At 39.9% G+C, this 16,465-nt stretch overlaps 1 protein-coding gene across 1 annotated transcript in view; it reads left to right on the forward strand.

Moving 5' to 3' along the window:
- Positions 1-16,465, forward strand: part of mcm3 (minichromosome maintenance complex component 3) — a 48,523-nt gene that overhangs the window by 16,498 nt on the left and 15,560 nt on the right. Inside the window, exons 10-11 of the mRNA XM_061241975.1 lie at positions 3,067-3,241; positions 10,425-10,551. Of these exons, the coding sequence (XP_061097959.1) occupies positions 3,067-3,241; positions 10,425-10,551 (302 nt within the window). The remainder of the gene's footprint in view (positions 1-3,066; positions 3,242-10,424; positions 10,552-16,465) is intronic.

Here is a 16,465-nt window from a genome sequence, read left to right on the forward strand (position 1 = left end):
TACTGTTACATAAAAATACCCGCCGAATTGTATAGAAACCATTAGCATAAAAGTAAAATGATGAGACTAGTCGAATATGGTATCTGTACATTATATTTACACTTTGTCGGATTCCCCGCCTAAAATAGACCAGATTTATTCTCGCCACCACGACACGGTGTTATGTTAGTATATGTCATGCAAATATTGGACATTAACGGGACCACGAATTTCAAAAGTTCTCAATAGCAGAATATTTTGAACATTTCATACCAATCAAGTCTGCCAAGCAGCATCCATAGGGAAGAGGGATGAAAACCTAAAGAATTATCATTTTAACCGATGCATTTGAAAAAAATTACACGCGATCGACCAGCATGCCTGGACGTAGCCTACACTGCTTTGTACTCACGGATGTCCAGCAGTCTGTAGTTAATGTAAATGTAAATCTTTACTTTGGAAATTAGGCTATTATCTGACTTACAATGTTGACAGTTAATTGAAACATTTTAAGATGACCCAAAATAAAGTAAAAAAATGTTCTTCTCATTAATAAGATGCGCCCCCTAGTGGTCATAAGCATTATTGGTTACACCATTAACCATTTTCAAAATGGGTTGGTCACAGTTTATTAAAACTGATTTGTCACATCGCTAGTAGCTATTAAGTAACTGTTAGACTTAACAGCCATTTTACCAATATTACTTTACATTACATTATTGGCATTTTGGCAGACGCTCTTATCCAGAGCAAAGTACAGTTGATTAGACTAAGCAGGAGACAATCCCCCATGGAGCAATGCAGGATTAAGGGCCTTGCTCAAGGGCCCAACGTCTGTGCAGATCTTATTGTGGCTACACCGGGAATCAAACTGTCGACCTTGTGGGTCCCAGTCATGTACCTTAACCACTACGCTACAGGCCGCCCCATACTTAAGTTAGCTAGCTAGGTTACCTAAATGTATGGTGTTTAACTTCTATCTAACATTAGCTACACAGACTGTCAGTTTACATGCTCACACCCTATGCTACCACATTCTGTTGTATGCTCATGATCTAACTGAGCCTGACGTTAACATTTGTAGTTGTAGCCAAATGCATGTGTTATAGTGAGCGCAGTTAAATCATGCATTGTTTTGCATATTAGCTATGAAAACGAAATCTTTGGTCGAGAAAATAGACTAAGAAGCTTCAGAACCAAGAATCAATGTTTACAGTGACCTATCAAGTATTGAACCTCTGGGTGTAAAAATGAAATGAATCCCAAAAACCTATGTTTTAAGTGAAATATTAGTGTTGGGGCTTTCAGCAAATGGAAATATCAGCCTGCTCTCAATCAAGGTGTCGGCACATATCTTTGGCAACATACTATAATCCTGTATCATATTCAGTTTCTGCAGAACAATACTAATTTATACCCAATTATGTCCATAGAATTAACATGGCAGCATATTATTTTGATAAATTCAGATGGAAGATTCATTGTATATATTATATACAACATGAGTAGATGTTCCATTACGATCAATTACTTTTGGAGAAATATGAATAACTATGTATAGGCCTACATATACGTACATACTGTAGGCTATACATCTGCTTCTACATTATATGAATAGGCCTACAGTAGGCCTAAATGTCATACAGTAGGCCTATATCTGACAATTAATCACAATTGTTCAATTGCAGTGCACTACTCTTGATGTATTATTTGAATGGTCTTGAACAATCTGTCCAGTGGTGAGGACGTTTTTAGACGTACAGTCAACATTATACATGGCTATAACAATTGTCTGTGCGGATACCATGGAGCGCAGGCTGATGTTCGGACTCATCAATTTAATTTCCTGTCTTTTGCAGCTTTCAGCAGATGCAAAAGACAGATGAAATTAACACTTCACTTAAAACATAGTTTGTGATATATTTTGCATTAGAATGACTTTGTTAATGGAACATTGGCATAGACATGTTAAAAGAAATAGACTTAACATTGCTGTAATTGCCTTCAGTTTAAAATGAAAATATTTATCCAGAAAATTAGCATTATAATATTTATCCTATTCAACTGTTATTTATTTTTTGTTTTACCTGAGCCTTATTTATATTGTAATGTGGATAGTGCGGTTGAGTGTTTTAGCCAAGTTTCAGGCAAAACAATAATGGAATATTAATGTTTAAGGGGAGACCAATGATGCATGAAATGGTCTTAGTTTATTTATTTATTTATTTATTTTGCTTAACATAGACGGCTTGAGCATTAAAAACGGCAGTGTTCGCCAACGTCTGACATGGCTTATAGGTGACTTCATTTGTTATCATGAAACATCTTTGATCTAGTTCACTACTTTTTAAAATACGCTTTTGTTTAGTTAATTAGTTCTCTTACTGCTAGCTGTGCTGTAGCTTAACTATTTCCATTGTTGCTTAGTGTCAGGGAAGCGAGGATTAATTGATTATATTTTCTGAATCCAGTGGTTCCAACAAACGCTACCCTTGTTCAGATCTAGCCCATCTAAGAGGACAGTGTACTTAATTCATTTCACCTTGAAAGCAGGGCTAATCACCATTATATCATTGTGAAAAGATTTATGGTTTTAGTCTCTTTTTAATGACACCAAATATGAACACCAAACATGTTAGGAGGTAATCCTTCTTAGCCATTGAATACCTCTTTAAAATATATATATTTTTAACTTTTTAACTTTGCTTCCAAGAACAGAAGTCTAAATATTTGGCTTGTATGTTATATATTTACATTGTATTATGTTGAATATTACCACTTGCAGTCATTAAAGCGTGGAATGACAAACTCCTGGCAGGGCCCTGAAACCCCATAAATACCAATGTATTCTGGTGTCTCCAGTGACAACTCTGTAGGAGGTAGGGCCCATAGATTAAAGGCCAAGATTAGGGTATCTCAGACTTTGATGTTAGGACTGCTGCATTCTTAGAGGAAATTATATTTTATTGGTTCTATCTAAGGCCATAAATATAGGCCATAAAAGGCCATAAAAATCAATAAATATATATTAGTGAAATATATATTCTGAGTAGCTTCACCAACTCTTTAACTGTCTCTTCCCTGCAGTATGACCAGTATAAGACCCCCATGGAGAACATTGGGCTGCAGGACTCTCTGCTGTCCCGCTTTGACTTGCTCTTCATCATGCTGGACCAGATGGACCCAGAGCAGGACCGTGAAATTTCAGATCATGTGCTGCGCATGCATCGCTACCGCAACCCTGGCGAGGATGATGGTACAGGTGAGTGTCTCCAATGCAGGCTCACAATACACATGTTGTATACATTTAGGATATATTTATTGCATTCCAGTCACACAGCAGATGTTCTTATCCAGAGCCACTTACAGAAGGGGAGAGCATCAGTGATTTCCTGCACTAGAACATTTCTAGGTTAATTGGTCTGCAGCATCAGTGTTCGTACATAGTGCAGCTAAGCATTAGTCTGTGTTTAGCACACCAGCGTCAATGGGCCGTAAACTATCCCGTGACATTGTTGCTGGTTGTTAATGCTAATCCAGTGTCACTGACATAGATTTCATAGGGCGGCCTGTAGCGTAGTGGTTAAGGTAAATGTCTGTCACACACAAGGTCGGTGGTTCTAATCCCGGTATAGCCACAATAAGATCTGCACAGCCGTTGGGCCCTTAAGCAAGGTCCTTAACCCTGCACTGCTCCAGGGGAGGATTTTCTCCTGCTTAGTCTAATTAACTGTACGTCGCTCTGGCCAAATGCCAATAATGTAATTTATATTATATTTATGAGACTAAAGTATTAACTTTACTTGAGCCTAGGGTGAGTTTTGGTTTCTGTAACCATCATCTTTGGGGAGCGTTATCTCTTGTAACATACTTCATATGGACAAAAAAACTGAATTGCATTCATTTTTATTTAGGTTTGGATAGGTTTTTGGACATAATCTGTCAAATTCATTAACGTTGAAGAAATCACTGTGCACCATCCATGATTGTCATATTAGTCCACCTGGCAAATGGTATCCAACTGATTACGAACAATAGATGCTTTTTTTCGTCCTCGTTATCGTTTACAATTGTGATTTAGTTGGTATTTCTGGTAACTAAAGATGCAGGTTTGAGTATTCTATACTAGGTATTTTAACTTCCTGAGAATAATATTTTAGTCATAGCATGTTCTTTTTTTTTGTGATCAACATTTTTTATTGCTTTTCACACAAATATTAACAATGCATAACAGCAAACGGGGGGCAACAGACTAGTTGTAACAAGGCATATAAATGATAAGAAACAGATTGGATTTATGTCAACAAAAAGTTACCTAGCAGTCAGAATAAAAGCAGAAATGTCAAAGTCTTCCATGCATCAACTGTGTTGGGCTTTGCGTTGTTTAGCCTTGCAGTTGTGCATTCAAGATTTACAATCTTCTGTAGAGAGCATATCCAAAACATATTCATGCCAACATCAGGTGTTATCCAACGCTGAAGAATTGCTTTCTTTGCAGATGTGAAGCCAGCAAACAACATTTTCTGTTGGCCAATCCTTAGATCAAGATCACAGTCATCATTGAGCAAACATAAGCACGGATTGGAAATATAGTAAATCTTGAGCAACTCAGACAACACAGAATTGACATGCTGCAAAAAATTGGCCACAACTGGACACTCCCAGAACATATGGAGAAACGAACCTGGAGCATCGGCATTACAAAAGTGACAGTAATAGTTAGGTTGCAATTTAATTAGATACCTTCTATGTGGTGTAGCATAAGCCCTATGGATGACTTTAAAATGAATGAGTTGGTGTGCCAGATTCTTAGAAGTTGAATTAAGATTGGACCACACTTTATTCCAATTTGGGTGAAAGCCTAATTCCCCAAGCTCTCGGTTCCATAAATCCTCAACTGGAAGTGTTTTTTTTTTAATCGCATCCATTAGTTTACTGTAAATTTTAGAAACACAACCGCAAGAGGTTGGGGTGGGTTTGATCCAAACTGACATAGGGTGGGTCGGAAGTGGCGAGCTCCAGGGCACTGCCTTTAACGAAGACCTCAGCTGTAGATAAACAAAGTATGATGATGCTGGAAGAGCAAACTTAATTTGAAGGTGCTGGAATGATACTAGGCCACCGTCATCATATAGATCTCCAAATGTGTTTACGCCTCTAGAGCTCCAGGTTTGTTGCGTGAATGGTCGGTTACCAGATAGCAGATTGAAATTATTCCAAAGGGGAGTAGAGGGGCAGAATCGAAAGGGACCCCCCATGAGTCTCTCAGCAGCTTTCCACACCTTAATGGCATTGACTATAATGCCACCAAATCTGTGGTTAAGATTCCTGCGCCCTGTGCCCGAAAAAAGTAGATCTTGTAATCTAAATGGGATAGCCAAACCTGCCTCTATATACCTCCAGGGTACTTTAGAATCTGGATTCATCCAAGTGCATAAGGCTCGAATCTGAAATGCTAGGTAGTACATCCTAAAATTTGGAACCGCCAGCCCACCTGATAATTTGGGCTGCTGCAAAGTTGTGAGACGAATTCTCGAGTGCTTGCCTCCCCATAGGAACTTAGAAACCATAGAATTGATGTCATCAAAATATTTAGGAGATGGGGGTAATGGTAGCATTGCTAACAAGAAATTGATTCTGGGCAAGACGTTCATCTTAATTGTAGTGGCTCTGCCTTGAAGAGATACTGGAAGGCTATCCCATCTTTGAATATCTGTTTTGATCTTATTCAGGGTTGTATCAAAATTGTCCTTAACTATCTTCGATATGGTTGGATGTATAGTAATGCCAAGGTAAGTGAAACACGTCTTCACTGGAATATGTGTGGGAAGACACATATTCTCGCTGACGGACTGAGGGGCATTAAAATTGATTTTGTCCAATTAATCTTATACCCTGACATTCCACCGAAATCTTCAAACACCTCTAAGACCTGAGGAATGGAAGTTTCGATGTTATCTAAAAACAATAAAATGTCGTCGGCGTACAATGAGATGTGATGATTATGACCATAAATAGATATAGAGGAGATAGATGTACTTTGTCTGATGGCTTGTGCCAGGGGTTCAAGAGAGAGACAAAACAGAATTGGTGACAGCGGGCAACCCTGTCTGGTCGAACGGCCCAGTTGGAATGGGGGGGAAATAACAGTCCCTGTTATCACAGATGCGGTCGGTGTATTGTATAAAGCCTTAATCATAGCGATGAAATTGACCCCAAAACGCAGACGTTCCAAAACAGCCCACATATACCCCCATTCGAGCCGATCAAAAGCTTTCTCAGCGTCGAGTGAGTACTGCACAGGGACTGAGAAAACTGTCAGTTAGATTGATAATATGAAGCAGTCTGCGCATGTTATCAGATGCAAGGCGTCCCTTTATAAACCCTGTCTGTCTTGGCATTAGTAACCGCCTCCAATCGTGAGGCCAGAGCCTTTGCATATAACTTTTGGTCACAAGAAATAAGTGAGATTGGCCTGAAGTTTGAACACTCCAAAGAATCTTTCCCTTTCTTTAATAAGAGAGAGATAAGGGCCACCTTCTGGTCTCTATGAAAATTACCCATGGATATAGCATAATTAAAGGAGTCCATAATCAGAGGCCCTACCATCTCCCACAGTTCTAGATATAGCTCAGGAGGGAGACCATCTAACCCAGGTGATTTTCCTCTTTGTAATGACCGAAGAGCATTATGTAGTTCCTCTAAATCTAGAGGAGAGTCAAGCACCTCCCTTTCAGATTGTGATATTGTAGGCAAATTGAGGCCATCAAGGAACGCCTTGCAGCGAGATGCATCATAGTCTATTTCAGAACTATACAAACGGGTATAAAATGTTTGAAATATACCATTTACAGCTCGGGGTGTAGTGTGAACGGCACCAGTATGATCCTTCATAATGCTAATAGAGGCTTTGCTTTCATTTTCCTTCAACCGAAGTGCTAATAGACGACTAGGCCTTTCAGTGTCGAAATAATATCTTTGTCTCGTTCTATGGAAAATGAATTCAGCCTTTGATAGAGACACAGCATTATATTCTCCTTTAAGAGAAGTGAGATGTGCGGCTTGATCATCTGTAAAGCTTTGTTTTTGTTTCTGTTTTTATTTTCTTCTCTAAATCATTAAAACGCTTATTTCGGGCCTTGGAAAGGGTAGAGGAAAATGAAATACAATATCCCCTAATGACACATTTTGTTGTTTCCCACAGAATTTGAGGATTGTCACATTGTGCTCCATTAATAACAAGAAACTCTTCAAGTTCAACTTTAAGGGAAGGCAGAAAGGCAGGGTTTGTCAACAAAGTGTTATTAAATCTCCACCTAGTGGCCTTGGCTGTATCAGCAGACAACTGGAGCTTACACGTGATGGGAGCGTGATCAGACAACAGAATTGGCAAAATATTAATTGGAGCCATGGAGGGAATGAGGAATGGACTGGCAAACATAAAATCAATCCTAGAGTAAGATTTATGTCTGTTTGAATAGAATGTGTAATTTTTGGTATCCTTATTTTGAAGTCGCCATACATCAGCAATATCAAGATCCGCAATAAACGTCTTTAAAATTGCAGATGATTGCGAAGATACACAATCCGAAGAGGACCTGTCTATTGCGGGATCAAGGACGGAGTTGAAGTCACCACACACTATTAAGTGATAATCTGCACAGTTTTCTAACAGTGTATCACTAATGCCCGGTAGAAATTCTCTATCAACATCATTAGGGGCATAAATAGATGCTAGTGCAATCCAACCTGATTAATACGTATCTTTATATAAACAAAACGGCCCTGTTCATCATTCCCTACATGGTCCAAAGCAAATTTCAACCTTCTATCAGCCAGGATTAGCACTCCTCTTGTTTTATTTTGGGCACAAGAGTGCGCTACAACTTTATAGTGCTTATTCTGAAAACGTCTAACGTCGCATTCTTTAAGATGGGACTCCTGCAATAGAGCTATAGAAATATTTTTACGGCGGAGGAATTCCAAAATCCGCGTTCTCTTTATGGCAGAGTTAAGCCCATTTACATTCCAGCACAAAACATTGATATCAGCTGCCATCATAACTGCTTAGCATCATTATCAATACTGTAAAAATCCGATCTGTTGAAAAACTCGTCTGTTGGGAGGGGTAGGGAGACAAAAAAATAGAAAACAAAACTATATACAAAAACAAAAATGCAAACCGCGCAGGTAAACTACAGGCTTGCAGAAACATAAACACTTTATGAGACGTGACACAATCTATTGCAATGCTGCAGTCCTCAAATCGGCTCACATCACCTGTTATATCAGTAAGTCTATATCGAACTTGAAAAGTCAGAATGGCCCATTAAAAGGTAAAGTAGCCTAGACCTAGGGCTAAGAAACAGCGTCTACCATAAGAAAAGGCCATCCTAAATAAAACCATGGCCTCATATAAATGAGAGGAAAGTAACTCGCACAACCACAAGGAGAGATAAGGACGGGCAAAAACATGTGAGTATCGGATGGGTCGCTCCGCACGGCCCAGGCGCAGAACAGCGTGACCGCCGCGGTGTGTTCAAGGATCTTCTACTTCAAACCATTAAACCATAACCATTTAAATCATTTACGGGCAAAAAGCCCTCCCACCAGTAGTGTCATGGCCTGTCAGGTCATTTCCACCGCACAGTCATCCTCGATCTGATGGACCACCGCAACGGCGACGTTGGAGACCCCTGTACCGGGCGGCGAGGGGTGCGAAAATCGGGCGGCTCCTCCCTCCATCTCCCTCGTCAAGTCGCGTCGCACGGCCCCGGAGTAGGACTCTGGTCGCTGTGACTGCTGTGGAAGTTTCAGGGACCGGATGAAATCTTCTGCGTTTTGCGGGCAGTCGAAGGACAGTTTCTTGCCGCCGTGTTCCATCTTGAGTGTTGCGGGGTAGATCAGAAAAGGCTGCAGACCCATGGCCCGAGCATCCTTGATAGCTGGGTTGAACCCCTTCCTGCTGGCTGTGGTCATGGCGCTGTAGTCTGGGAAGAACAGCAGTGTAGCTTGGTTGTGCTTCACAGGTGCCTTCCTAGCTTCTCTCAGGATGGCGTTCCTATCCTGCCATCTCAGTAGGAGGAAGATGAGGGTGCGAGGTTTGGCGTTGTTTTGTTCACGGCTGTTGTATATGCGATGTGCACGGTCGATTTCTATGGCTTGGCCTGCTAAAGAGGGAATCCATTTGGCTAAATTAGCTTTGAGATAGCCGGCTACATCTGAGCCCTCCGACGACTCCGGCAAGCAAACCAAACGCACATTGTTTCTCCGAGACCGATCCTCCATGTCAGCAGTCTTCTTTGTCAGCTGTTCTACTTGCTTTTGAAGTACGGCGATGCTTTCTCTGTCCTCGCGCACAGCCAGCTGAATAGTATCAACACGGCTTCGGTACTTCTGGGCTAGCTCGGCTTAGTGTTCAATATCCGCCCTCAAACCACGAACACACTCATTCATCGCCTCAATATCAACTTTGAGTGAGCGAAGTTGAGGAGTTAAGAGAATTAACGGCGTCTTTGACTGCGGAGGTAACGGCTACATCCAGGGCACGTTGTTGTTCCTGCAGAGCTAGCCTGATGCCGTTAGCAATGGCGGCGTCAAGGTCCGCTCTTGAAACGGAGGAATCCTTAAATTTCTTCTTGTTTGGAGATTGTTCAACCTCTCTTTTCCGGCTGTCCTTGATGGGGGTAGTGTTCATGGTTAATTTGGTATATAGTAGTCGATAAGGTAGTAAGTATTTTTGAAGTTAGAAGGTAATGAGACTAGAGACGAAAGACTACGTGTGCATCACGTCACCCAGTTGTCATAGCATGTTCTTGTCTGGAATACAAGGAAAATTATTTTGTTGTATTCCAGACACAAACCTGATAATTTTGTGTGAAACCTGTAAAGGATAATCCACGACGAGGTGGTCTGCTAATGACCAATGAGGCAAAAAAATTGCAAAGGTCATTATTTATCAATAGCAGACATTCTCAGGGTGTATTTTCCCTCTTAATATGCGGTTAATTGTCAATCAATATTTTGAATGGTTTAATTGTTTGGTGTAGTTTAGGTTTGAAAAAATGAATTTAAAAAATGCAAAGAATCAAGCATAAGCCACAGCATTTGTGCGGGTGACAAACTTATTCTCCGGCAGCAGTTTTAACATGGCTTGATTTGGAATTCTCAGTGCGGTTGTTGGTGTAAGAACCTACAAGCTTCTGATGGTTGAAGTTAGTCAGTGACATCATGCTGGTCTTTGGAATTATGTTCAAGTCTTTCCTAAACTTAAGTGGGCTCAATGTGATGAATCTGCTCTTTGTCATATATATTTTCAGGATTGTGTACCAGTTTTTGTACCAGGTTACTTTTCATTTCAAAAAGTGGGTGAAGTATGGGGTTTTTCACTGACGTTTTGTTTTCTATGCAGCTTGCTGACATGCATTTCTGGGTTTGTGTTTAAGCATTAGCTCTAGGTGGGACGGTGGATGTTTTGGCTACAGATGACCCAAACATGGTTGAGGAGCAGCAGGAGGAGCTGCAAGTATATGAGAAACACAACAGCCTGCTACATGGGAACCGAAGACGCAGGTAATTAATGTGTGCTTGAAAGCCGAGAACTAGTTCTGTCAAAATCAACCGTTTCGATTAGGTCTAGCGTGGTCTGCTCTGTTGTTGGTACTGGAGAAATTAGGGTGTGAGATTCCCATTCTCTCTCTGGGCTCTTTGCAATCGCTTATTTTTTCTGTTCTCGCATCCTCGGTCTTCGTGTGATCTGGAAATTGAGATCTGCCATCAGGTCATTCTAATCCATGAAATACTCTTTGGAGGAGCAAGGACACTTCCGGAGGATATTTCAGTGAGCATATGCGAGTGCATTCTTTGCCACACGTTTTTTCGGAAAGCGTGACAAATAGTGGTTTTGTTTTGCCTCTGGCATTAATGACATTCACAACTATTTATTATTTAACGAATCAATCTAACAGGACACATCAAGGCAACAAGAAACGCCTGTCAGTCACATGTTCCAATACTTTTGCTCACCTTAAGATTGGGTGGTCTGATACAAAAGTTGTTTAACAAATATAGATAAACATACCAGGAAATAAAGATCTGTCATATCATGCATAGCTTTTGACCTCCAACTCAATTGCCTTCATTGTATAGCAAAAACAAAGGAATTGACCTTGCTGTTTCAGTACTTTGAGGGGACTGTATATCCTTGAGGGATGCAAGTGCAATGTTATAGAGGGAAAATGGGGAGAAGGGAGGAAGACACGCAACGATCCATGTATACAGCCTGGTTTTCTGTGGCTGACAGAGAGATGTTCCAGATAGATATATATATTTATTTATAAAGATCCTCTTGTAGTGGATCTCTGTCATCCGCTTCACTGGTCTTCTGTGGTCTACCAGGTCGTTTGCCATTGCTGAGCTCACCAATGTGTTCTTGCTTCATAACAATGTACCAAACAGTTGATTTTGATACATCTAATGTTTGGCTATGCGTTTGATTGATGTATTCAGATTTTTCACCCTAATGATGGCCAGCTTTACTGGCATTGACACTTATTTGGTTCTCATGCAGAGCATCAACAACAGACTCCAAATGCAGATGGCATTCCAAGAATCAAATCTTAGACTTTTCCTGTCTCTCTTGGAAAAAATGATGTTATACTTTATTCAACCTCGTTGGGGAATTTGTCCATTGGGTATTTGATCCATTTTAGTTACTGAGCAGCAGCGGGCAACCAATGGCCTTGTTCAAGGGCCCAACAGTTGTGCAGATCTTATTGTGGCTACACCTGGGCTTGAACCAGCAACCTTCTGGGTCCATGGCATGTATAAAAACGGCTGTAATTCCTACACTACACTGTACACATAATCTGACCCCGGGTTTTTTTTATTTGGTCTGACATTAGCCTTTTGAACTGCTTATAGTGACATATTGTATCTGGATAGTTATACATTTGCTTATAGTGCAGCACCATTTCTTAAATTCCTATGTCATGCTTTTATGGGAGAGCTATTTGAGCAGAACCAAAAAAGGAGTAGGGGCAGGACTTCAGAGGCATATAGTTGTAACAACCACCTTCCCTATCTATTGCCAGGTGTAACATAACATTATACCATTCTATTTAAATAGAGTAATATACTTAAACTTAATATGATGCCCTCCAAAAAAGTCAAGATAGATACAAAGGCCATCTGCAGATGGCATTTAGTCGCATTCTTTAGAACTCTCTTGTTTCCTCACTGGAGAACACGGGGAATTCATACCTTTCCTGAAATTTTTGCTACAGGATTTAAAATCACAGTAAAATTTTACCTACGTTTGCGTCTGGCAATGAACTTACAGGGTTCCCCGGGGAAAAGTGCTTCCCACAATTGCATTGCATGCCATGCTGGATAGGAGAAATGGAAATTGCAATCCCACATTACAAGCCCCTTGCAATCCAATCAATTTGGGATAAAACTCTATCCACTACTACTGATGAAATTCCTTGGGATACCATTCATAGTAATTTTTCACGTGTATCAAAAAATCCTGACCATCAGCTCATACACTTAACTTTCTTCATGGAATATACATGGACCAAGAACTACAAAGCATCAGGAAGGCTCTCTCATTATTTAATCTGAGTCCTCTGTGTCCTCAGGGTCTGTCAGTACCTTCATGTATACGTTTTACAATTGCCCAACTGCAAATCCATTTTGGAACCAAGTGGCTGCAAGTGTTATCCAAGATATTCCATGCTGTACCAATTTTGAACGACACTTCAAAACTTAATCTCTCTATGCCTAGCATTCGGCAGCTACTGCTGTTGAGCTTTTATTATGATTTCAGTTATTTGAGTTCTGTGTAAAATGCTGTGTGTAATTTGATAATTACACCCCTGTGTTGGCTAGATCTGAAATTTGTATTTGCTGAATTAGGACCTTTTATTTTTTATTCTCTCTAGACTCACAAGAAGTGGCATGTCAAATGGGTCAAAGTTTGCATTTTCAGATGTCTGTAATAGCCCAAATTTGTAAAATGGTGGCGCTATGTCAACAGGGTTCACCCAGAGCGCTGGTCTGTTTAAGATATATTTGTATTTGCTCAGTTCACTTATTTTTCAACTGGCAGAATGAATGAATGAATGCAGAACAATTACAAATATAGCTGCAAGCAGCAATGAACGGGCCCAAGCACCATGGGCGCAACCGCCTTGGTGACATAGTTGTGCCAATGACATGTTTCACAATATGGACACAGTTTGGAAATAATCACCTTCCTGGACAACGTATAGTGTGCACAGGAATTCCCCTTTGATCAATGAAGATGTTGGTGCTGCTATTGGAATGCATCAATGATATAAGCCTCACTTCCTGTTGCCAAATGGTGGCGCTATAATATTGAACCATGTACGGTTTTTGAATTTCATTAAAATGTACTTTTATTTTTTTTATTTTGGAGTAAAATTAAAGCCACTTCCTGTTGCAAGATGGTGGCGCTATAACATTGAGCCATTTTTGGTATATGGAATTAATTACACTCCAATAATAAAAATATTTCTACATTTTCAGCTACATCGGAAGATGTCGAGTGAAATTAAGGCCACTTCCTGTTGCCAGATGGTGGCGCTATGCCATTGAGCCTTTATTGGTATATGGATGAGATTACACTCCAAAAATGAACATGTGTGAAGTTTCAGCCACATCAGACAATGTAGAATGAAACAAAAATAACTTCTTGCTTGCACATTGTGATAACATGCTCCAGTCCTGTATGGAGAGCAGAGATGAATTAATTTCCATAGATTTTACAGCGGGAGGCACAATTTATGCTTGAGAAGTCATTCGGTTATAAATATGCACTCAAAATAAAACCATTGGCTAATGAAACTATTCAACTTTATTGTGGCCGCACCGGGGATGGAACCGCTTAACTTGCGTGCCTTAATCCACCGCCCTAACCATTACGCTATACTGCACCCTGATACACGGGTGCCATCTATTGGCCAAAAGTTGTATATTTCCTTTTATCTTGGTTAAATAATTTCTCTCCGAAGTGTCGGATAATATTGCATTAAACGTCTAGTTAGCCAGCATCATTCTTTTCCATTTCACCGGTAATTATGCTGCCTGAAACGCATTTGTTCAGCCAAATCTAAAGGAGATGCCAAGTCTCTGCCCTCAATCCGGTATTTTCATATTAAGTCAAAAATTCCAAGCGAAATTGTATGTTCTCTTAATTCGTGTTTAATGACAAGCAAAATAAACTAACAGAGCTGGCGATTTAACTGAAAGTTTTCTATTCATGTAAACAAACGTAGCTGACCTGTTTTTTGACTCACACAAACAGTGGACAGGTTGGCTGCTGTTACCCCGTGCGTGTCATCTGGCAACGACCTGCATGCCGAACATAACGGTCTCATGTTAACACAGAGTTCGACCAGAGCCATCTCAAACGTTAACGTTTCTTTTTGACTTTTGACTCTTTTAAATATATGCTACTCTCCTGCCAGTTAAAGACAGTCATTAAATGTCTTTAATATTTATTTCAGATATTCAATTCATATAATGAAAATAGATGCAAAGAAACGTCGGGCTGGGTGTTGTCAATACATTTTGTCACGTAGGCTGCAGCTGTAAATCATACATCGTTATGCCTACTGGCTCGCTAGAAAAAAAACAAAAACCTATCGTTGAAAAATCAGTTGAAGGAAGAAAAATATAAAAGTTCCACTTTCTGCCAATAAATGGAATCCCCGTATCAGAAATGGGGGGGAAGTTACAGCGACGCAGTTAGTCTGTGAGTAGAATAGATTGTGTAGACAACTTCACTGTTTCCACAAAGGAACCAAAAATGTGCTTTTTAACAGGACTTGGTCAGTGTAATGATATAAATGCTAGCATTCGATTATGGTCAACGGTACCGAAAATGCCCGTTGCACCAGCCATCATAACAAATGTCCCAATATAGGATCGATTTAAACCTCTATATATTTTTATTTCACGTTGACAGTGTAGGCTATTATGCGTATTCCGACGCGAATTACATTTAATTGGGTTACGGCATTCACTTCAATCGAATGAAGTCAAATAGAAACGGCTCGAAATCCTTAATAAGGCTTCTTGGTTTTCAAGCTAACTTTCCGAACAGCTGTTTTGTATTGAGTCCTTAAAATGCTACAACACGGTTTTTTATAAACCAAATAACATTGAACGTCATTGCAAGATATGCATTATATGTGTTATTCTGTGAAATATATGATACTTTCCTGCCAGTAAAAGCCTGTCTTTTATTTTAGTTATTCAATCCATATAATTAAGGTGGATGAGAAAAAACGTTGCTGTGGGCTGGGTGTTGTCAGTACATTTTGTCACGTAGGCTGCCGCTGTTACTCATACATCGTTATGGTTACTGGCTCGCAAAAAGAAACAAAACTTGTCATTGAGGAATCACTTGAGAAAAAATACCAACTTTTGCCAGTAGATGGCAGTCGCGTATTAGAAATGGTAGAGTCATTGGCGACTTGCGTTGAAGTTTTAAGACTGGATATAATGAGTCTCCAGCGAAAATAGTGAACTATTATCGCTTAATGGATGTGATGACACTCCAACAATGAACATATGTGAAAAGTTGTAGCCTCAAAATCAGGCAATGTAGAATTTAATACCTTTTTGAAATTATTTAATACATAATTGTATTAAAACATGAACTGTTTGGGCAGCATTACAAGTTAATTTTAAGGCTGACCATAGCCATACCATTCCAAGATATTAAAAATCAGTTCATAATTGTGTGTCAGGGCTATAATATCATGCTGACCACATTTTGTGTGAATGTGATGAACCCCCTAGGAAGAGTATTTCAAAGTTTGGTACGTGAAAAAACACTTAAACACACAAAATCCAAAATAGCTCACTTCCTGTTGGGAAAAGTTAAGGGATACAAATGAGAAATGTGTGTGTCTTGAGAAGACCCTTATGCCTACCAGACGTGGTGCATTTACGTGAAAGTATATGTCCACAATATTAGAAAAAAGCCATAGGGGGCGCTGTGTAGCCACGCCCAGATGAATGTGGATATGGATGTGATTGCACTCCAAAAGTGAATATATTTGTAAAATATCAGCCCGATCAGATGATGTAGAACGGAATTAAGCCCACTTCCTGTTTTTGGGCGTAACGTGTGTATTATACGCCTCGCCATTGCCAAACCGTTTGAGATATCAAAAATCCGTCATTTAGGGTCAGGACTATTCTAAGATCATGATGACTACATTTGGTGTGAATGTGATGAATACCCTAGCAGTAACGCATACAAACATGATAAAAACCTCACTTCCATTGCCAGATGGTGGCGCTATAACATTGATTTCTTCTTGGTATTTGGATGTGATTACACTCGAACAGTGAACATATTTGTAAAATATCACCCAGATCAGACAATGTAGACCATGAATTTATGGCTACTTCCTGTTGGCGCGGCGTGACATGAAAATTGTACGCCTCG

Source organism: Conger conger, chromosome 5, assembly GCF_963514075.1.
Source record: "Conger conger chromosome 5, fConCon1.1, whole genome shotgun sequence".
NCBI classification, from domain to species: Eukaryota; Metazoa; Chordata; class Actinopteri; order Anguilliformes; family Congridae; genus Conger; species Conger conger.